General features: G+C 46.5%; 2 protein-coding genes across 2 annotated transcripts; one reads left to right on the forward strand and one right to left on the reverse strand.

The window, feature by feature from the left end:
- Positions 1–484: 484 nt before the first annotated feature.
- LOC8025340 (DNA excision repair protein ERCC-6-like) lies at positions 485–22,121 on the reverse strand. The gene is made up of 2 exons (XM_029986223.3): positions 21,819–22,121; positions 485–4,463 (listed from the first exon to the last, which is right to left on the reverse strand). Exons 1-2 carry the CDS (start codon positions 21,892–21,894, stop codon positions 658–660), a joined length of 3,882 nt encoding a protein of 1,293 aa, XP_029842083.2. The 5' UTR covers positions 21,895–22,121; the 3' UTR covers positions 485–657.
- A 239-nt stretch (positions 22,122–22,360) lies between these two features.
- Positions 22,361–23,097, forward strand: LOC115325485 (mitochondrial import inner membrane translocase subunit TIM14). Its single transcript, XM_029986224.3, has one exon. It carries the CDS (start codon positions 22,508–22,510, stop codon positions 22,862–22,864), a length of 357 nt encoding a protein of 118 aa, XP_029842084.2. The 5' UTR covers positions 22,361–22,507; the 3' UTR covers positions 22,865–23,097.
- Positions 23,098–23,852: the final 755 nt, after the last annotated feature.

The raw sequence follows: 23,852 nt of genomic DNA on the forward strand, positions 1-23,852 counted from the left end.
AAGTTTATCGTGGCGAGGGGCAATGAAGCAAAGATGACTGTACTTCCCAGTCAGCAATATTCGCTTATATCCCGCCATAGCTAACTAGACGTTTACGCCAAGGTCATAATTAGTCTGAACACTATGATTACTAGGAGTGGACTCTCTTTCGATGTTTAAAAGAAAATAGCAAATAAGCCAAAAACAGGGGTGAGTTATTTTTCGGAGGTGGGGCATCTCTCGGGATTTTACGGCAAGTAACTCAAAGCAGCAATATCAGTTTGCCTATCAATAAGGTGCGCTCTTGTCATTGTAACATTTTGGCCAGCACAGTACAACTGTTAATAAGGGGTGACACTGGTAGTCGATTCTCAAGCCGATGCCAATACAATTCCTGTCCGTGTCGAAAACTGCCAGAATTGGGAATCCGTTCACACGAGCCTCCACCTTGAACATTACTACCCGCAAGTTTTCTTCGAAAGTTTCAGACAAGCACAGAAACAAAATCGGGCACACCCGGGAACTTTTATTAGGAAATTACCCGCTTGTCATAAACTTGTATTTCCATTAAAAAAAAACACTAAAAAGGGCAAAAACTAAAAGGACATTAAAATCAATAAACGTAAGAAATACAATAATCTCATATACACAATGGTGCAAAACATATACGAGAGTTGCTCAGGATTCACTTGATTCAGGATCACTTGTGTCCGACTGATCTTTTCGGGGAGATAAGGAGCAAGAAATAGAGCCCCATCCTTTGTCCTCGTCATCAGTGATCAGTTCATCATCCGTGTCATCAAGTGCTGCAGGTTTAGGTGAGGTTGCACCATGCGACATGCTCTCGTCATCAGAAAGTATTCGGTTTGCACGACAGCGATTGCGTACAGCTGCCACACCATCTTCCGACACAAGAGAAGATTCCTCTTCCTCTAAGCCTTCGTCCACCGAGCCGCCAGATTCCCCTTCATCGGAAGATGACAGTGCATGCACAGAGCGTTCTAGCAGCTTCGAGTATGGTGCATCCAGAGGACCTCCCCCAATGCCAGTTTCCTCTTCATCCGAGGAAGAGATTTCATGTACCGATTGAGAATGCAGTGCTGAGCTTCGGCGGTTTTGGGAGACTTTCTTTGGACTTTCTACGGGTGAAAGCTCCCTAGACTGAGCCAAAGCCTTCTGGAAGGGGCTGGCCGTTTGTTTCAGCATCGAGCTGCGCCTCTGTCGTCGTGGCGAGCCCAGAAGCAGTGGAGTGATCCGCTTGGATGGCGTTGTCGAGGGAGAACTGCCCGGGAAAACCACTTGGTTTTGGCACTCCACTGGCAGCTTCAAAGACAAGGGAGTGCTGACCAGAGGAGACGATTTGAACTTAGGCGACCAGGAACTCTGCTTGCTGCTAGGACTGGCCTGCTCAGCAGACGGTGAAAGCAAAAGATGTTTTGGTCCGGATGGCACTGGAGAAAACACTGGGGAGTCTCGCAGCCTCTTTTTCAGCTGCCGCTTCTCTTCAACGGATGGTAAAGCATTGAAGGTGCACTTTACCGCAGAATCTTTCTTCTGATCCTCTCCGAAGAACAGGTGCCTCCGGACATTGTCTGCCATTGCTTGGCCAGAAGTATTGGATTCTGTAGGACTCTCTTGCTTCACACCCTTGGCGGATGAAGGTGTAAGGGAAACGAAACTTGTGTTGTCTAGAGAGCTGTTAGCACTACTAAAAAATTCTTTCTTTGGCACCAGCCCAGCACTGTTGGAAGAATGGTCTATGAAAGAGAGATCCGTTTTAAGCAACAGCCGGGGAGTCTTCACCTCACTATCCCCTTTCCTGCTTTCCATTGCATTTCGTAAAGGGCTGAAGAACGAACCTCCTTTTGATGCAATCTTGCAGTCAGCTGCAGTGCGACCAGAGCTTTCTTGCTCTTCCTTCATTTTCAAGACCGACATTCTAAGTGGCGACCTAACATTTTTCTCATCTTCTGGCTCAGACTTCCAAGCAGTGGCTGTCCCGCAGGCTAGTTTCTGCTCAACTTTGATGTCAGCCTTGATGTCCTTAATCTCTGAATAGTCAACTGTGCACGGTTTAGCATCAAGTTCCTCATCATCAGAATCTATGACAATGGAATCACTTTGGACGTTTTCTTCAGGGAACAGTTCCTCATCAGACTCCTCAACAAGAATGCTGGCGCTCTGGTTGGAGCTGTGCACAGTCAGGTTTGCCAAGGACTTGTTGATTGAGTGGAGGCTATCAATGTCGATGGGCTCATCGAGCTCATCCAGGTCGATGGTAACATTGCCGACTCCCTTTGTGTCTGCGCTGTCTTCATCCGGCACAACAATGGGGAACAAGTTGGGCGTTGGCTGGTAGGGGACTGGCTGACGGGTCTTGACAGTGATGTTCAGGGGAACAGTGTAGCTCTCCTTGTTCTGGATCTCACCCATTACGAAGTCTGCCTCCGACGTAACCATACGATGTGCAATTTCCACACGCATTCTGACATGCTCCTTCTCACCATCAACATATTCTTCTGGGCCATCCACTGCTGTTTCTTCCGAAAACATGAGATCGTGATGGCTGACTCCAAAGACGTTCCGACGCTCTATGAATTCGATGTGGACATCCAGTCCATGATCCGTCCTTTTGTGGTGAGAGTGCATCTCGGCAAGCTGGACCTGTGTGGCAGAGTGGGAGGGATCTTCCAGTGTGAAAAGTTCCCTCAACTCTTGCTTGGTGAAGTAGCGCACTGGGTCCCGTTGCTTGCCGGTCGTCTGCTTGATGATGGAGTCCTTGAAGATCTGCCGTCGGTATATCTTCTCCTCGACTGTGCTGCAAGTGACCAGGCGGTACACGACGACATTCTTGCTCTGTCCAATCCGGTAGGCCCTGTCCACGGCCTGCGCATCTGTGGCTGGATTCCAGCTGGGGTCGTATATGACCACCCTGTCAGCTGAGGTAAGTGTCAGCCCCACTCCACCAACTTGCGTTGTCAGCAGGAAAATGTCGGCCAATGACCTAGTCTGAAACTGCGTCACCAGGCGATCACGCTCACAGAGTTTTGTGATCGTGCCATCGAGGCGGGTGACCCTGAAGCCGCGGTTGAGGAGTATCCTTTGGATGATGTCCAGAATCTTTCTGGACTGGGAGAAGAAAAGAGTGCGATGGCCTTCGGATTTGAGATTCAGAAGAAGCTCCAAGACAAAGGTCATCTTCCCGGATTCAGCGAGCAGTGTGTCATCAGGGACATCACTGATTGTCATTGAATTGCCCTCCTCTTTGTCAAGAAACTCTTCTATCTGATCTTGTGTCATATCATCATACATCCCCATTTGAACACAGGCCCGCTTTGACAGAAGTCTCGGGTGGTCGCAAATTTTTTTAAGAATTGTCAGCTGCACAAGGGGAGACTTCTTCGTCATCAGGATGTTAGCCACTTCCTCAGACTCCAGAAACTCCCGGTAGATTTTTTTTTGCACTTCTGACAAGTAGACCCAGACCACCAGATCATTCTTCTTTGCAGTGAAACACAACTTTGGCCTTAGGGAATCAGTCTCTTGCTCTGTGTTCTCTTTGTTTTCTAAAACTTCTGCTTTTGTCCTTCTCAGAAAGAATGGGCTGATCTTCTCCATGAGGTTCTTCGAAATCTCTATGCCCAGCAGCCGCTCTCCCGCCGTGGCGTCCTTTTCCCGGGAGCGATTAATGTGCGTCTCGTACTGCGACTTGAACGTGGCGAGAGACCCCAGAAGAGTGCCCTGGTGAGCGAAGTTGTACAAAGCCCAGAGCTCTCGTAGGTTGTTCTGGATGGCTGTTCCCGTAAGCACTAGCCTGTGCTTGGCTGGCAGCTCGTAGACAGCCTTGGTGGTCTTGGTAGGGTTCTTGATCTTGTGGCCCTCATCAAGGATAAGGTAGCACCATACAAACTTGCGGCCTCCCTGAGCAGACAAGATCTCCGCGCTCGTCTGAACCATGCCATAGCTTGTTAACAACACGCCACCTCTGTTTTGGACTCGTGCGAGACTTCGCTCTTTCTCCTTCTTGGTGCTGCTGTGGTAGTCAAACACACGGATGCCCGGAGCCCACGCTTGAAACTCCTTCTTCCAATTCGGAATGAGAGACACGGGCATGATAAGCAGCACTGACTTGATCAGGTCAGCGTCAAACATGCCGGAGAGAAACGCAATAACTTGGACCGTCTTACCGAGGCCCATGTCGTCACCCAAGACACCTCCTCGCTTCTTGAGATACAGCCCCCACATCCATAGCAGGCCCTCCCTCTGGTATGCATAGAGTTTCTTCTCGATGCCCTCGTAGACATAGAATTCATTGCCAATTTCAACCATGCCATTGGCCTCTTCCTCTTGGTCGTCGTTTGTCTCCAGGTACTCCTTTATTTTAAGTATTTTCGCAGCAAGCCTGTCGTCTGGACAGACTTTGCAGGCCTTCTCAAAGGCCACGAGAGCTCCTTGGAAATCTCCATCCTTGAGAAGCCTTTTACCTGGGGGAAAACAATAAAGAAGACAAGGTCATGCACTTGAAGAATACGGGCAAGCAAGGAATGCAGACACTTCCTGTTATCTGACATGTCCAACTTATGACAGAACTTTTCAGGCACCAACTTTTCTTCTAGTTAAAATATGCATTTATAACATTTCTTTGAACGAGGCAACAAAATATGCGCTTTTACAATCTCGGGTAAAATACCTGCCTGCGGATTCCCATGTGATTGGGTTTGATCCCAGCCAAAATGACATTTCTCATGTCTAAAGTGATAAAGAGCTCATAAACAGTGATGTGATTGGTCGGAGTCATTTTTGTGCACCTTTTGGAACAGCTGAAAGTTCATTTTGGAGCAGCAAAAATAACTTTGGTAGCATAAAGGGCTGTCTGAATAGGAAAATAGGACACTTCAAGCAAGCATGAAGTGACGGTTCTCCACCATTTCAAGTGCGGCGATCCGCTTCACTCAGGCTCTTTCGCTAGAGGGAGTGCTTCCCTCTGTCACATCTGCTTGTGTCCTTCACTAGGGCATGCTCATCACGTGGGTCCGGACAGCCAATTACACATTCTGTTGGCTGTCAGTCAATCGCTCAAGACCACCATTGCTGTTCAAGTCCCGAAAATGGAAAAGGGAAGGATGCGAGGGCGCGGCAGGAGAAATTGACAGGCAACAAGCACATTATTGGCATGTGGCGCGTGACATCAAGTCTGACGACCACCAAAGTCACAGAGAAGCAGATAGGGCAAGGAGGAAAGCCATGATGTTTGCCTGGTGAATGTGCAAACAGAAGACGGACTGCCGGACTTCAACTTGCACTTTATATGGCGGAAAAGTGTCGCCTCGTGCATTCTGAAGTATCCTGTTTGGACATCCTAAAGGGTAACTGCAAAGAAAAAAGTTTTTTAACCGCGTAATTTGGACAAGCATGTCAAAAAACAATTTTTCCACAAGAAAAAAAAAAAAATATTTACAGCAATATTTATTGCGCAAGACTGATTGTAGTTTGCGGCTATTTCGTCCATTTTAAATTGTGCGCCACAAAGTTGATGTTCCGTGACGTTTAGCACCGATTGGCTGCTATACTTCTCATTGGCTAAGAGATTGATTGACAGCTTAGACCTTGATTGTTAAACCTTTGTTATATGTTGTAATTGCCTTTTGAGCGGCATATTTTTATGTTTAAAGAATAACCCATGTGATGAGTTATTATTCTTTACAAAAGGTTTACAAGACGGGCACTTCCGTTTGGATTCATACTATAATAGTCAAAAGCTTCGCCATTCTTTCATGGCCGCCGAAGTCTCTGCTACTGCCTGTCTCGCCTACCTCGACTAGTCGTTTCGCCGAAGTGATCAGTGTTTTGTGCTGACCCAGGTGCTTAAGTGAGACTTCTTGAAATGAAGTAGTGCGTGTTTAGCAGCTGTCGCAGGTGTTAGTGATAGGAGGCGATGCGGGGTTTTGGCTTTCATAGCGCAGTCCTTTTGTTTTCCTCTTTGCTTGCTTAGCATTTTTTTTTGTTGCTTGGCTTGCGCATGCAAATGCTGACTTTTCGGAGATGTCAGATGAGTGATCCCGACAGCGAGCCTTCCAGCAGCCATATCGCCCCAAAAGGAATGCTATTTGGCTGGAAGCAATCGGGCGTTCGCATAGCGACAAACGTGTCCAGTTACGTTCTCGTCATATCGCTCCGGAGGCCGTCGAGATTCGCACCGGGTGCACCGAACGTCCGCGACTAGACACAGCTGTTACGTAAAACACCTGGCACAGCGAGGTTATAACGTAATAGCTGTCCGGCAGAAGCCTTCAGACGTCCAAATTCTGCGTTAGCCGACAGATTTTTTTTTTTCTCGGCTTCCAAACCATTTTACGTAAAGTTGTTTGAATGAATGTGTGCTGTTATCGTAAAACTTGGCTTGTGATTGCGGCTTTGTAGATTATCTTATTTGTCTTGTTGGAGAGACGCAAACAATAGGCTTAACGAAATCAGTCGCATATTCAGCATACCTTGCAAAGCACTTCCCCAGTCACCTTGCAAAAAGCGCAAAACACCTGCTTTAGAGCAGTTTGTACCTGCTGGCCACTGGTAGGTATGACTACTGAAACTGCAACTTGAAACTAGGGGCAGTGCCAGAGAGCAAAGAGACGAAGTTCGGAAAGCATGCTCGCCCTTCCCCAATTTCTGAACTCTCAAGTGATTGTACCGTAATAAATGCACAACGCCTTTTTCCAAAATAATAAAAAAAAAAGCACTATGTTCACTACGTAAAAAATGGTCTCAGTTCATGCATCTGTGGGCAGGTAGGAAATCTTGCCCAAATTTATTCACACCGCACAATGAGCGCAACACGTCGCTGTGCAAACACAGTCCAACAACACTAAGCATAAAAACGGCAGATTTAGAGGACAACGATTCGGAGTCCATTGTTCAATTAAGATGACACAATTTTGTAGAAAACGCCCGCAGCTTTCTACTCACGGTATGCGTCGGGAATCTTCCACATTTTGAAACGAAACGAAGGAAGATTTACTTTTAAAAACGCTCGCTGTGTCCTCCCAGACCAGTTTGAGTAAACCACCTGACGACGACGGGACTGAACCCGTTGAACCCCAACCCCACAACAACCAATTTGCGCTCCATGTTAGTGTGGGTGTTTACTTCCAAGCACCACACCACACACACCACGCACGTTTCAGTTCTTCGTCGCATCGCCGTGTTGCACCAAACAGAACGAGATCGCCGAAGTCAACGCAGCGCTGTCGTGAACGTTGACTTGCTTCATTGTCTTGTGACAATGATCCCTAGTATTCGGCGTGCCAGGGTGCTGGCTGTGGCTGCGAAGGATGATGCAATGTTGAAGAGCCTTGTGTCCACGCACACTTGGAGTGAGGAGGTGGAAAGGGCAGAGAAATATGTAAAGTTTAAAAATATATCTATAGAGACAAGGAATCAAGAACGCTACTTTTGGCGAGGCCAGTTGTTGAAAATGGTGGATACTAAGGGGTTGGCGGAAGTATGTTCGTGCGTGGTAGCGTCCTTTGTTTGTAACCCTCCGCTGTTTCTGACTGGAAGAGAGCATGTGGATCTAATCAAACTTAGAGCCCATGCGCTCCCGACCAAGACGAGATGTGCGAGGGGCCGGGCAAAAGATACACGCTGCAGGGCTGGTTGTCTCTTTTCCGAGACACATACACATGTTGTCCACGTATGCCCAAGAACCTATGTGCCGAGACTGGAGCGACGTAATTGTGCTGCGAATTGGGTGGCGGAAAAGGCTAGTGTTTAAGGGATGGATTGTCACGGAGGAGCTGAGGGTGGTTGCTGGAGATGAAGTGAGATATCAAGATTTAGTTTTAGTAAAAGGTGGTAAAGCTTCGGTTGTAGATATTTAAGTGGTAGGTGAATATAAATCATTAAACTCTTTAAATGAGGATAAGATTCGTAAATATCCTGGTGAAGCCTTTATTAAGGCTATTAAGTTGTCTTTCTCGGTGTCCTCGGTGAAGGTCCATGCCGTAACAGCAACTGAAAGAGAACTAGTTTGTCCACGTCTGCTGATTTTCTGTTATTCCTTAAGTTTTCAAAGCGGAATGTTTCATTCCTGACACTGTAGGTCCTATGTGGAACACTCAGTTGTTTTTATCATTTTATGCGTGGGAATAATCACAGTGATGTATTTGTGATGGACTTGAAGATTGCAAGAAATATGGACTTTAGATTTTATATAAAGATGTATGTATTTGTTAGTCATTGTATAATGATGAATTGAAGTGTGTTTTATGGTCTTTGTGTTGTGGGGAAATACACAGTGAGGGCATGATGCAGAGCCGTGTATACTTAAGGTTAAGCTTCCTCAAAAAGCAAATGTATTGAACTTGTTCAATAAACAGAATTGCACACTCGTGGACCCCGTGACTCCCTTCCCTTTCAAAGCACACACGACGATTACGAATGATACTTTCTGTCTTCCGGGAACATCACAGGGGCACTTCTTCGGTCACGTCTTCGCTATGTGCTCAGAAACCGCGCAGCTTCTCGCGTCCCGTCATCGTCAAACCAAAACAATACCGGCACCATGTTTAACGTATGTTGTTGCAGATCTTACAGGAAGTCGAGACACTGCGTCGTTCAACTCAGCAGCCAAGTCAACCCAAGAGCAAATCCAAAAGTGAGGGGCGGGGCGTACTTCTCCTCCGCGGGGGTCGAAAGAGCGGGAGTTTCGAATGTGGAGGGGTTCTGACTCCGACTAAATTAGGGATGCCGCGAACCACCCTAGGTTCAATTTCGAAAGGTTTCGATATTTTCAAACCGAACTGATGTTCGATTTTGAAAGGTTTTGATATTTTCGACCGTATGGAGATTCCAATTCGAAAAATTCACAACTTTCAAAAATCGTAGAGTTTCGAATTCGCAAAGTTCGAAGCTTTCACGGTTTCTAAAAGTTCGGATTCAATTATTTAGAATATTTTTTTACCTGAGGTTCAAGAAATTCAAATGTTTCGAATTTCTTTAGGTCTGAAATTCGAAAAATTCGGAAGTTTCAATTCTTATAGACATACCTCACAGCTTGAATCCAAATGAAACTGCCCACCAGTCTTTCGAAGTTCGATGAACTTCGAACTTTTACCCTAAAACATTGAAGTTCGTCGAACTTTTGACTTTCAGGAATTGAAAGTTCGACAATTTTAGAATTCTTTAGATTAAAAAGTTCAAAAGTTCGAAAATTATTAAATTTCTTAGCGTAGGAAGTTCGAAAGCTTCAAACTTTTTAGTGCAAAAAATTCGAAAGTTTGAAAATCATCAACTTTTTTAGTCTATCAAGTTAGAAAGTTCGACAAGCATCGAATTTTGCAGCGTAATAAGTTCGAAATTTTGAAAAGCATCGAACTTCTTAGTTTAACAAGTTCGAAAATTCAACTTCCGTCCAATTTCTCGATATGGGAAGTTTGAAAATTCGAAATCTTTCTAACCTTTCGAACCGCTTGATTCAATCATTGAACTTTTGGTTCGAAAAAAGTTTGCGGCATCTCTAGACTAAATTACGTCCTGTGGCGTAAATATTGCTAAAAAAAAAATATTTTCTTTTTAGCGGGACATTTGTTTTGTGACATGACTGTTTCAATTAGGCTGTTTAAAAAAACACCTTTTTTTCTTTCAGTTACCCTTTAAGCACAAAACATTTTCCTTAAAGGGGTACGGAAACAAAAATTTAAATATTCAAATTTTGTTTGGAAATGAGTCAAGCATGACGGATAATAACCGTAAATGATAATCGCACGTTTGTATTTTGAACGAATAGCTATATTTTTCGTTACAAACGGTGCACTCGAGCAAGCACTCGAAGAGAAGCGAACGGTAAGCGCGATGCGTCATGGGATATCCGGCGCAAACAAAAACAGAAAGAAAAGATTTGCATTTGTGACGTAGCAAGGCTGGCGTGGTTATAAGCTTTGCCCTTGGTGGCGTTGTCAGCGTTGTGGTGGTGTCAATAGCGTCAGCGTGTTACAACCGAGCCGTTCGAAGTACCTGTGGGGTGACGAGTGTGTGACTGGCCCAAGGAGCATGTAGCTTCCGCAACACTATCGGCTTAGGGCTGAACGGGTGGGGAAAGCAACTTTGTTTGAGTTTTGAGTGACGGGCTAATCTTCCAGGGGGAAAATGGCTGTGTCCGGGTGTACGAACGAGGGTCCGAGAAAGAGAAGAGTCCTTCCTTTCCGTCTTCTTGGACCGTTTGGTGCAAAGCGCAATTTGTGAGTTGTACTAGGAGGGAAGCTAAGAAGGAAAATGTTGAAATTCCAAAATGAGCGGCGCTGCTCCGAAGGAATCTGCTACGTCGCGACCAGAGCTGTATATGGAAAGAGTTTGGTCAGTCTATGATCTCGCCGCCGTAACGCTCTCCTCCCAAGTGAGCCAATCAGCATGCAGCGCAGAGCGAGAGGCATGAGCGCATGCACGTGAACTCCCGGCTGCTCCCAGCTGAGTGGGGAGGGCCGCCATTTTCGTTCATTCTCCCAGCGGAATGCATGGGATCGGCATCTAAATCTTGATTATTTCCTTTTATATCGCTGGCTCCGGCAAGAAAAATACATACTATTATTCTTCGGTGGGTTAAAAAGCTAATAAATGAAGATTTTTCGGCGTATGGCCACAAACTTTTATTCAGGCGAAAAAGAAGTCGGCCCGTAGCAGACGACGCGTAGCCTCAGCAGTGCTCTTGCCTGACCAGTCTCCGACAGCGTTCCGAAAAAATGGCAGTCGCCTCTTCTCTGCTCCCTTCTTTCTCTCTCGCTCCTTTGGCACCCTCCCCCCTTTTATTTACTTTTCTCCTCTCCAGCGCCTTCGTCACCACACCCACTAGCCAAACTCTCCCAATATACGGCTCTGGTCACGACTACGTAGTAAGTTCCCCAATGTTGCTAGATTACCTCCCAAATAGGTCTGCATGCGTCCACCAGGAGCACATTGAAAGATTGCTTATTTAGCTTTAAAATTAGTTTTCTTGTGCCTTTCAACGGAAGACTGGTGTTTTTGAGGTTAGGGTGCAACATGCAACACATCCAAGCTAGAAAATGAGTGTTGGAATTTCGTTTCCCTACCCCTTTATTACCACTGCAAATATTATGTTAGGATTCGTGTGCTGGCCTGTCGAAATGAATGACAATGCCTACTGTGCCTCCCCAATTTTGTGAAACCTTTTGTTTGCGTCAGTTGCACGGTATGCTTGATTCCCTCAAACACAGAACAAGCTGCTTAGTTGTGCGTAAAAGCAAAAAAACACGGCGACGATATGTTAATTGATGAATGCCAGTATGAACTGCAGTAGTGATTTTCGGCACAAAATCAAGGATAGAGTAATGAGTATATTCCACTGGAGGGTCTGAAGTCTTGTAAGCTTCACCCCTGGCTATGCTACTGCCACGGTCTTGAAAGAGTTAACTGTGTGTCTAAATCAGGGTGTAAGATAGGCAGGTGAAGAAACTGCGACTAAAGCCTGCCCCAGCAGTGCGATCCGATTGTGTTCTGGCAGCTTCCGCTTGGCAGGTATGTCAGCTTACGACACATGGCCCGGCAGCTTACGGAAGGCGATGCCTTCAGGTTTGTATGGAATTCTGTGACAGAACGCACCTTATCCGTGATATTATTAGTTTAAAGTAGCCTTTACTTCATCCTGGCAAAATAATATTACAATATGATTATTTATCAATATTTCCTCAACTTTAATGCGCTCTCCAAGCCTTCCAAGCCGCGTGAGAAGCCGGTAAGGTAAAGTAGTCTGCTAACAGTCTGATGAGCTCTTTACTTCTCGGTTTGTTTGTTTTGCTTCCAAATGTGTTTATAGCAGACGAATTTGGCTGTAGCATACGAAGCTGGCATTTCTTGCAGTGTTTTGGAGCTATGTTTTGGTGCCTGGGAAAGGCCAAGATTCCTGAGGTATGGGACGTTACTGTCAATTAGGTTACGGCCCAAAAGAAGAAAAAGCAGTCATATTTAATGCGTCAGCTGATCTGGAGCAACTAGCGGCATGGAATCAAGCAGTGCCGCAAACAAAACCAGAACTTTGAAGCCCTAATGGGATTTGTGAGAAACATTTCCCAAATCACATGACGTCCGCTAGAACGGTTCATATTGAGTGTAAAGGTCATAATATTCTTCTGCACGCACCGAAAATATTGCGACTCTCACAGAATGCAGTGCCGTGCATTATCCCTGGCTATCCCGACCGCTTGTCAGCGCACAGGGCGAAGCCTCCTCTAAAACCACCGGTATGGCAGCCGCTACCTGATTCTGATGCACCGTCAAAAAGTGATTGACGAGGCGATCGAGTTCCTGCAACTGCATCAATCAAAAGCAATGGCAGCAACACAGTTTGCAACTGTGTTGCTGCCATTGCTGTGTCGCTGAGTTGCTGGCCACAGTTTGCAACTGTGTCGCTGAGTTGCAGGCCACTCAGCGACAACGCTGAGTGGCCTGCAACTGACGTACTGCTGTCCACAAGTGTGCAATTATTAAATAAGACTGTGAACATCGAACACCATGAAACGCAAGCAGCAAGATTAAGTTCATCACTGCACGGCACTGCTAACTATCCCGTAGCGTTCCCAAGCCCTCGAGAGGCATGCCTCGCTGAAAATTGGATGGAGAGAGAGAGATTTTGGGGGTTAATGGCGCAAAAGCTACGAGGCCATCTGCGCCAAACTAATTGTAAGGATCATTGTACTGAAGGAAAAGTTTTGCAAAAGATTGACCAAAAGGCTAGAGTCGGTGTAAAAGGCCAATACTGCTAAGGAATTCCATTACCCGTTCAAAAGAGACTAGAGGATTCTCTCCCACAAGGAGAGCAGGATGAAATGGGATATGATATTGGAAAAATTCAGGGAAATGAATGCGGCGCTTGGGCTGAAGGCCGGGACACAGCCACAAGATATGCAAAACAGTGAGCCTGTCACCACACTGATTACACACAGGTGGATCTTCTCCCGAAAACAGATACCTATGAGTTATAAATGAGTGTCCAATTCTCAGGCGGCACAACGTTTCATGAACTCGGCTCTTGCATGAAGAGCTTTCCCAGACTCCCAAGAAAATTGGATGGAGATGATCCACAAAGACACTGCACAAGTGGCAGGCAAACAGCTGTCCTTTTCTTAACTGTTTAAGAAGTCGCACCCTGTCGAATTTCCAGGCAAGACTTGGGTCATGCACATCATGGACTAAGCTGCAGTGCAGGTCATTGACTTTTCCACCATTTGTCCGCTTTTCCACCACTACAACACAACAGTGATTTCAAAAGACATGAGGTTCTCATTTCTGACAAAATTCAAGTGAGAAAAAATGAAAGACGTTTACAACACCCTGTAACGCCGAACTAAAGCGCAGCTCTTGAGGAGGAGGAGGGAAGGGTATACCCCTCCTCCCCTCTTCCTCCCTCAAAATTTTCCAGGAAGACGATTACGTCACAGCCCTTGCTTGATCACGCCCTCCTTTTCCAAAAGTTCGGCCATTCGTTTGAGATGTCAATGTATGAGTGATGTTTTGGAGTTCGTAGCGTCCTGCTCATTCTGAGGCTTTATTTCGCGAAATCCGAATTTCGGTTCAGTATCCCTTAAAAAAAAAAAAACCTTACCAGCTGTGCCACATGCCTTAGCACATTATCCACAGGTCAGCTGGAGGCACCAGTGGCAAATTTAACCAGATGCAAAAACAGAGGCCGCTTGACCCACTCCAATATGCACATGTCCACACTTCTGCAAGCCACAGAGTCAGCATACCATAACTGGCCAAATGCACATTATGATGTTTTTATCGTGATTAAAGGGACCATAAAATGAATTTTGGGATGGAATAAACAATTTTATATTGGGATTTTACTAACCGATCATTGTTTAGTGGGCCAAAAGAAAACTGGTACTCGAGGGTAGAAAGTCAAACGCCTGTTTTTTGGTACGAAAATTTGAAAATATAGTGGACTATTTTTTAGCTTCTTTCCTTTTCACCGAAATGCATTCGCACTGCCCAAGCACAACAGCCGAACCCAGCTTGTACAGTGGACACGAGCACTGTGTTACTCAGACGTATTCACTCGTCAACAATCAATCCGTCGATGAATATTTGGATTTGAGTTTGAGCTTTATGAGTGCTGCAACGGCACATAACACTTGCGAATGACAAGTTTGATGGTGCGCTTAAGAAGCACGGTAAAAGCATGGAGTCATCTCAGCCGGTGAAATCCCACTGTATCGGTCATGAAGCTAACCAATCATGCACAAGCCGTAAGGAGACAACAAAATAAACGTTATGGCAGACCTGCTGCCAGATCAGAGGAAGCAATGTATTCTTTTCTTTTGTGCCTAGCTGGCACAATTCATGGTGTAAGAAGTCGCCAAGTAGTTCCTTTTAAGTGAAGAGAACCATCGTTGTGGGTGAACTACTGCCACCTAAAGGACTACAGACACTTGGAGGACACAGTGGAGTATTTGGAGCGCTTTATGCAGTGCATTGCCGAGCAACAGAGACCAAGGAGGTGAGATCGAAGCAGCAGCAGGCAACTATATTTCTACATGTGACTGGCCAAGAAGCTATTGGCATCTATAACATGTTTAACTTGACCGAATCAGAAAAGGATGCCAATGCTCCGATTGTGTAAACGTATGACGACTACTGCCTTCCAAAGTAAAATTAAACGTTTGAGTGCTATGTGTTTTGAACACAACAACAGACAGAAGGAGAGAGCTTTAACGGGTTTTTTCAAGATCTTCAACTCAAGTGCCAGTCCTGCAGCTAGGGAGTCTTAGCCGACTCAATGCTTCGAGATCAGATTTTCTATGGTATACTGAGCAAAGAAAAAACTCTGAAAGAAGCTGCTGAGAGAAAGATCCAACTCTTGATGAGGCCGTCAACTTTTGTAAATCTGCACAAATTTTCGCCCGCCAGGATAAGTCTTGGGAAACCCCAGATACGTATGTAGAAACAGTGACTCGCAAAGACAAACATTATCCCAGAAGACGCAAGTGTCTATACTGCGGCTTGATGCATGAGTCGAAAAAATGTCCAGCATTTGACAAATCATGCAACTGTGGAAGAAAAAACCATTTTGAAGCAGCTTCTAAAAACAAAAAGATGAATGTCAATAATGTTTTTGAAAGATACTTTAACAAAGATGGTGAAGGCAACACCTTCGAGATTTTGTCTGTCGATGGTCGCAAAGTACACCACGAGCATGACTGCACTGTGATGGCAAAGGCGGCAGGCCACACGTTGGGCTGAAGGTCGACACTGGGGCACAAGCAAACCTCTGCCTCTCAGCGTCTTCAAGAAACTCCATAATTCAACACAACCACTACAGAGCTGAAAACAAATACTGCACAGCTAGGGAGGAGGAGAACAACAGCATGTAGTTCTCCTCAACCCCATGTAGAGCAGCATGTAGCAAGAGCACAATACGAGAATCCCAAGCACAAGTGTCAGTTTGCCTCAGAAGAAATGTCATTTAGGCGACAACATTAGCTCCAAAGGTAGCAAACCAGACTAACATGGTCAAATGCATTGTAAGTGTGCCACTGCCAACAGGAAAGAAGTACAGCACCATCTCGGAGGGGTCAACTACTTCGGGAAATTTATTCTGAACTTGTCAAGGAAAACCAGATTGTTGTGTAGCTTAAACAGACAAGATTTACTCTGAGTGGAGTAGGCAACAGATGCAGGAATGAAACATGCTCCAAGAAATGTTATTGAAGAGCCTGATATTGCCCATTTTTGAAGCTGTGAAGAAAACAAAGGTCTCTACAGATGCATTGAAAGTGGCCTTAGGTGCGGCCTTGCTTCAAATGCTTGGTCAAGACTGGCACCCTCTAGCCTATGCATCGAGAGTATTGACAAACGCTGAAGGCCGCTTCTCTCAAATTGAAAGAGGCCTTGGGAAATATATATGGATGTGAAGTTTCACGACTTTATCTGGGAACAGCAGATAATTGCCAAAACAGATCACAATACGTTGATTTCAATAAACAAAAAGTATCAGTGATGTTCCACACTTGCAATGCCTGTTTTTGAGGTAAATGTGATATGATTTGCACCAACGGTTCCTGCAAGGAAAAGCGCAAGTTCTTACTGATATCTTGTCTCGAATGCAAACATCGACAAGAAGTGAAGACTGTTGTAAAATAAAAAGAAGACAACTTGGAGATGCCCGAGCCGAAAAGAAGGAAGGGAAAACGACTTCGAAGACGAGCCGAAACCGAGGCACCAGCCACTTTCCAGGAAACCGCGGAGAGGGACGAAGAGCCGCGGGGAGAGCGCGCCCCACCGTGGGGTCATAAACGAGGAGCCCCCCTCTTGGACCGAAGCTCGGTGCGGGCGACTTCTCGCTTCTTGTTCGAACGACGGTCGAAGGCGGACGTGCCTTCGCTAACTTTACTTAAATGAGTTTTCACTAGAAATAAACCATGTTCTGTTATACTACGAAGCAACGAGTCCTTTCCCTAATTTCACAAAGACTCCAGCACAGACATTGAAATCCATGTAACAACTCTCTTGTCAACATTGGTCAAGAAAGTACAGCTAACTAGCACAACTGGGGGTCAAGCGGGAGAAAGGAAAATTGGGACTCCCTACCGCGTGGCTCTGGCCCTGTCTTGTGTTAGGTTACACCGACAAGGTTCAAGCAAAGGAAACTTGGCGACTTCCTTGCTGGGGGAGGAGGCGGGGGGTAATGTTTTTAGTTTTCTTGCCTGGTCACCCAAGGTCTGCCTGGCAATCACCTCCATGGCCTGGTGATAGTTACAGAAATGCATTGGCTTGGAGGGGGAAAGGGGAAAAAGTGTTTTGTTGTTTTTAGGCTAGGTGGCACAAGCTACCGACCAATATAAAGACTAATGCCACTATTACCCATCCATCCATCTAATGGTATGGCTAATTTCAGTAACAGAGCATGACAAGCAACTTCAAGAGGTTGTCAGCAAGCTGACTTATACCACACCACTTCAAGAAGCATTCAAACCTTCTCTTTTTTTTTTTTTTTAATGTTGTGTTGTGAAAGGTGCCCTCATGAAAGGAGCTAAAGTTATAGTGCCGCCGAGTCTCAGAGCTGAGGTGCTGAAACACTTTCACAGCAATCACCTAGGCGTTAACAAGTGTAAAGCACCAGCCAGACAGCATGCTCTGGAGGGGATCAATACAGATATCAAAGAGATGATCAGCCGATGCGGAACCTGCAAGAAGTATGCCTAAAGCTAGTGGGGAGGAGCCTCTTCAACCACAAAATACAACCTCCAACCATGGGCATGAATTGAATCAGAACTGTTTATGTAAGCTGCAAAATCGTACCTGGTCCTCTATGATGCTTACTCAAGCTTTCCCGAGGTCGCCCAACTACCAGATACCACATAAAAATCTTATTGACATTTGTGGGGATCCGTCCGGCCGCCCCACCTTGGAGCCCCGTCTTTCCCGAATTTCCCCTGCCCCTTCGCCCGTTCTGCCCGCGCCCTGCCAGGGCCGAACATTCTTGCTGACCCGGATCCGTGGACGGAGGTGCGTCACCGCAATCCCCGCTCGGGGGTCGTGTGGGGACCGTGGCGGGGGCGTGCGTGTACACGTGGACGGGTCATGGTGGGCACGTGATCGGTGGGGGCGAGGATATAAAAAGGGGAACAGAGACAAAGGAAGGTCTCTCTGGCTGCCGACTTGGGGATCAACGAGTTACGGAGGCGAGCTGGGACGGCGGCGGACGCAGGCGCGGGGAAAGTGCGGGCACTACGTCGAGTGGCGAACTCGACAAACGGACCGGACAGCGATCCTGGACGACGACGTCCCCATGACGCGGTGTGGACGACCACCGCTGGGACTTGGAAAAGCTGCTTGGGCAGCGGACTTCCCCTGGCCTCGCTGTTGGCCGTCCCCCGATCCCAAAACCCCCCAAAGGCAATGAGTGAGTGAATAAACCTTTTGCCGAGAGCAAAGTATTGCAGTGTCATATTCATCCGGAGACAGGGTCTGTGGGAATGGGAGCTAGAAGATGCCTGCACATCATGGCAAACAAGTTTTCTTGCCATGGCATCCCGCTCGAAATTTGTACAGACGGCGGCCCACAGTTCTCAGCAAGAGAATCCACCGAGTTTGCATCGCACTATGACTTGAAATATCTGATGCCTAGTACGCACATCCCAAGATCTAATGAACTTCCGGAAAAAGGCTTGAAAATTGTGAAAAGACCGCTGAGAAAGTGCAAACATTCCAGCCAAGACTTTTGGTTACGTTTACTAACCTACAAGACTACCACTCGAATGCGGAGTAGCTCCAGTTGAGCTATGAGCGAGATGAAAGGATGCATGCTACTACCCGACTTGTGTTGCAGCTAGCTATACTTATTTTCATACTTAATATTGTCACGGATGACACACAAGACAGGGGTGAAAAAAAGAGACTAAGGGTTTAATGTGACGAGCTTGTGCCAAACCAAAAATTAAATGACTGCGCATTGCGGGCGTCAATGTCGGCGCAGCAGCAGGATCGAGCACTGGAGAAAGACTGACTGTGGCTTGACAGGCGTAGCCCCTTTTGTACACATGCGTGGGCTTCTAGAACAATCGGCGTAAAAGGTTCGGCGCGTAGAACATTCGGACCTCGAACAACCCAACAGGGTTCTCAAATTTACCAAAACACTAAATTGAAAGAATAAATAAAAGACGTGTCACTCCAAGGAATCAAACCCTAACTTTTCGCATAGGAAGCAAGCACGATAACCGTTAAATCGCGGGCGCGCTGCCCACTTGGCCAGCTGCACACACCTGTGACCGTTAAGGCCCTGTCACACTGGGACAACAGTTGAACAACTCTATCAGACAAAACAAGGAAATCGTGTTGCTGGTGGCCTTGTCACATCGTGGCAATAACAACAGTCTGGCAACAAGCCGCTGCCACCCGGCAACCGTGTTGTCCGATTTGTTGTCTGACCACCCTGTCACACCGCGCTGATAGCGGGGACAACACGGGAAACACTCCGCCATCTTGACTGTTTACCATCGTTCGTGTGCGGCATCAATGAAAATGTGACTCTGCAAAGTGCTAGTGTTCGAAGGGCCCGAAATAACCACGGGACGACATCAACAAGTGACTGATTACAAAACTTGACACGGGGGGGTATTTTCCATCTTTATTTTATCAAAATGTTCTTCATTCGCTGACAAAGCAGATAGCCCTAACCGAACATATAGCAGTGATATATGTTCGGGATTTACGCCCCTGTATGAAGTGTTTCGGTCCATTTCTTTCTTTCATACAGTTTCTATTTCTGCTGTAAAATTGAGTGAGCACCGGAAGTACCCAAAAGCGTCTTTTGTAGCACAGTTTTAAGCTGAAGTGGCAGGGCTTCAAAACTGCGACACCGACCAGATTGGCTTTCATAATAACAATCGGTGGAATAAATATTTTTCAACGCTTCAACGCAGCAGCTTTGACAGCACCATACATTAAGTATGAAAGAGGGTAGATTGTTGCTAAAACACAATCAAGACAGGAACTGCAGTTGAACCTATTACCGTTTGGACCATGAAGATGCCGTACAAGTTAGAGTAACCTAACGTTGCCTACCGGCAACCCCATATGTGAAAAAAGGTTATTTTCACGTCCAAAAGAAAGCTGATCAGAAAAGAAAGCACACAACATAAGTTGCCATACAGGTGCGTTCATGGCGGCATGTGCACCTGCTAGCCTGCCTTTCGTTAGGTACTTCATCATAATATTAGTATACGGGGGGGGGGCACTTTCCTTTACACTGTATTACATGCTTGTGTCAGGCGAAATAATCATGGTCAGCAGGGGACGAACACCTAAGCCTATAATGATGCAACTGTACAGAGGACTTGTTCTCTCCAGACTAATGTATTCACTGCCACTTGTCTACTTCAATAATGTGCAGTCATCAGCCATTGTGACAGTCCAAAGAATCGCTGTTCGATCATGTTCAGGCTTACCGAGATACTTGCCCAACATTCCCACGCTTGTAGAAGGAAGGATAAATCTAGTCGAGAACCAAGGTAAAGAATTGTTGCTTCACCACATTGCAAGGCTAATGGATTGCCAGTCAACTGGCTCTCACCTAAAGCGCTTACAGAGCCGCTTACTCTCTCGGCTAGGAGAACTAGCAACAGAGTTCAACAAGCTTGTGGAAGCCCCTGACATCTGCCATCCCCCTCCACCACCTTACGCCCGATCGCTGAATATCAACGAGTCCATCCCCGACCTCCGATGCAAATAACTCACTGCACAAGTTGTCGCCTGAGGTCTCGTACAAGACTTACAAGAGGAATCTTTCCCGGAGTGAATTAATGTCTACACCAATGGCTCAATGCTTCACATAAAAGAGTCATCTACTGCAGCAATCTCTATCCCAGAACTCAAGGTGACCAAATATAGAGAACTCAGTTTTCTCACGTCTACAACTGCTGAGCTTGCCGCTCTTTGGCTAGGCCATGGCACAGTTGACAACAACCCCCATTATGGAAAGGCAGTCCTAATGGACTCCAGAATGGAGCTGCAGCTACTAAATAACCTATAGTCGGTGACAGGTCAAAAAGGAAGTGGAAGCTCCTCCCTCCTCTTCCCACTTTAGTAGAGCAAACGCTGGAGAGGGGGCGACCCCCACTCCACCAATCGCTCCGCTGAAGTGGAAAGGGGTGGGAGGAGCTTCCACTTCGTTCTAAACCTGTCACCGGCTATAGATGGTGCCCCCCAATATGCTCAGTACGTTGCCCACATCGCAAGAGCCTTGGAGACGAAAGGCTGGCAGTCAGCTTTTCAATGGCTGACTTCACACGCTAGAATCATGTGCAACGGAACAGCCGATCGTCTAGTTGCAGAAGTGCACCAGCTTAACATGCCAATACTCAGCGTCCCGAAAATCCATGAGGCCAGGCAGTTAATACACAAAAAAATGAAGCGACATCATCCTGATCCGAGAATCTTCGGAGGAAGACCACCCGCCCACGTGCTTCTGAAGCTTTTACAAGCCAATGCCTCCATCTTGCACGGGCTTCATACTGTGTGTGCTTTCACTGCTGCAGCAATTCATTGTTTTGATTCAACGATCAGCCCAACTTGCTCAATCTGCAATGTCCCTGAGGACATAGAGCATACCCTCTGTATTTGCCTAGCTCTAGCGAATGCCAGGAAATCCTTCCACGATGGACTACAACTCGCCAGGGTTGCCCGCACCACAGTCGAAGACACCTTTCCCACCTGGATCGGTCAAGAACGCCACTAAAACATTCGCTCTACTCATCCGATTCTTAAGACACCAAACTACTGGACCGTTTCCAAAGGAGTAGTTAATCCAAACTACCCCGATTCTCTCTTTTTCTACCTCTTTATCTGTTTCTTTCTTCCGGCTCCACTTACCTACCCTTTTCTAACTCTGAACTAACTCGCTCCCTACAGGTGTGGCCAACATATTCTGAGCTTTCTTTTCCTTCTCAACACCTCTCAACACTACTACTTGTCAGCCGAAATTTGACAGCATCACGATTTTGGGCAAAGGGGTTGACAAAACTGCGAGGGAATTGCTGGAAGCCTTCGAAGAGTCCACGTGCTGATGCGATGACGGTTTGGTTCTTTACCTCGGCGTTTTCTTTTCCTTAAACGCTCAGTTGAAGTTCGGCGGTCGACCTGTCCATTCCTCCCTTTGTGCATTATTTTGAGCGCTGCTACCAGTTTGTAATCATGAACCAGCACGGCTGCATGCATTGTTTCATTGTATGCACGAAGCCTAAGACCGTCCCGTGGGCTGGCCGGTACCTATACAGACACTCTGGCCCACGCTAAGTCGTCGTTATGTAAAGTTCGTGTTGTTGCGCGCTTACCTTCAGATTTGAGAAGTTTGAAGGGTGAAGGTTTGCTTTCTGACGTGCCGGCCATGCCCTCTGATGAAGCTGACATGGTGACATGTAGGGTCAAATCAACATGAATCCCGCGCTTGTCCGCAGCCTGCTTCTCAATCACCACTGCAGCGCTTTTTTTCTTTTCTCTTTTTTTGGTGACAATAGAACTGGACTGGAAAGCACTCGCTTACGCCGTTTCGAACACACTGGTGTCTGGTTTTAAAAGCTTCGGAACCGTTCCGGCGATTCCGCCAGCTCTGTTCCGCTTTCTGATTGGCCTGATTTGACAGATCATTGTAGCCAGAGTGTCGATCCTCCAAGCCGCTCAAAGCACTCCAAGCACGTTCAAATACGAACAAGTATGTGTCTAAGTAATCAAATAATACTTATAATAGCTTAAAAAGTGATGTGAAGACGTATTATTTTTATATTCACGTTTATTTGCGATTTTAGAGGAATTCAAAGGAGTTCGGTGGTAATGTACTTGTGGCTCTGGCCTTTTCTGTCAGCCCCATCACGAAAACAATCGTTTGCATTTCTTTCCAAGGACGTTGATTTCTTTGGATCTTTGAAGGAGCGTTCACGTTTTCTTTTCTTGTTGAAGAGATGATTTCCTCCTGCGTTAGAACCACTGAGTAGACAGAACTCGAATCGTTATATTTTTCTTAACGATGTCCTCGAGTTTAATAGCGGCCGGCATCGCGCTTGCCGCCGTCGGTTTCACCGGAAGAGCCATCCTGCGGTCGTCGAAAGCGTGGTCCAAGACCTTGCAGGAGAGCTGGAAGTCGCTGCCGACCGCGGACGCTCTCGTGGGCTCCAAGTACTACAAAGGCGGGTTCGAGACGAAGATGAGCAAGCGTGAAGCCGGGCTCATCCTTGGCGTGAGCCCAACGGCGAGCAAATCCAAGTTGAAGGACGCTCACAAAAGGATCATGCTGCTGAACCACCCTGATCGCGGAGGATCGCCCTACCTCGCTGCCAAAATCAACGAGGCCAAGGACTTGCTAGAGGGCGGAAAGGCAAAGTGATCGACGTCGTCTCTGTTTTATACCACTTTCTCCATCAAGTGTGAAGAAAGTGCGCTGTAGTCCTGCCAAATGAAAGCTAGTGTTTGACTTTACTGTCAAAGATGTTATGGGCCGAAAGGTCTAGTACGCTCATAGAGCTTAATCTAAACGTAGTGCATCGTGCCACAAAGACGGGGAGTTTAGTTTTGCCATGAGGTTTCTGTTTGCTGCTTAAATAGATGGCTTGTATGTCACTCTGGTGGTCACCGTTTGTCACTTCGGTGGCGTTACTCACGGCACACGGGCTACTAATTAGCCGGCGTTACCACGGAGAGTAAAGCTATACGCAGGACGTCGTGCGTATAGCTTTACTCTCCGTGGTATCGCGGTGACAGTCTGCGGCTGCTCATTACAAAACTATTACCCACTTGGCCCCCAGTACACGCTGCTCTACGGCGTCCAACCCAAGCCCCGTTGACCCCCATTGCACCTCCGGAAGAGGAGTCCCATACTATTTATGTCGGCAAAGTTTCGTCAACAACATTTTTTTTTTTTTCAGTGATAATTGTAAGAAAGAAATGACGTAAATATTGTAAAATGTTAAAAAAAAAAAAGTATGCCCACACTCTGGATTGAACTTGAATCTCCTGCATATCAAGCGGGCACCTTTCCACTAAACTATGCTACATCTCGAGAAGCTTGTTTTCACTGCGTTTTATAACAGACCCAAAAAGTTTTGCGTCGTGCGTATTCGCAACTCCAATGCCCTATAGATGGCGGGGCGATAGTTCCAAAATTATCCGTGCGCCTGCTCGCTGACGTTGATCAATGTGGTTAAATTAATTTTGTTACAATGGCGAAACGGTGAGGACAGGAGCATATCACAGTTGACCGAAATGTTAACGGACGTTATAGGGAAACCAGTATGTTTTTTGTTTTGTTTCTGTAGTGGCAAAAAACATTACAGGACTGACGCTCTGTGGAAGGCGAGCGTGTTTTGGGCGGTGGT

The sequence above is a fragment of the Ixodes scapularis genome, unplaced genomic scaffold, assembly GCF_016920785.2.
Source record: "Ixodes scapularis isolate PalLabHiFi unplaced genomic scaffold, ASM1692078v2 PGA_scaffold3__209_contigs__length_174095766, whole genome shotgun sequence".
Lineage (NCBI taxonomy): Eukaryota > Metazoa > Arthropoda > Arachnida > Ixodida > Ixodidae > Ixodes > Ixodes scapularis.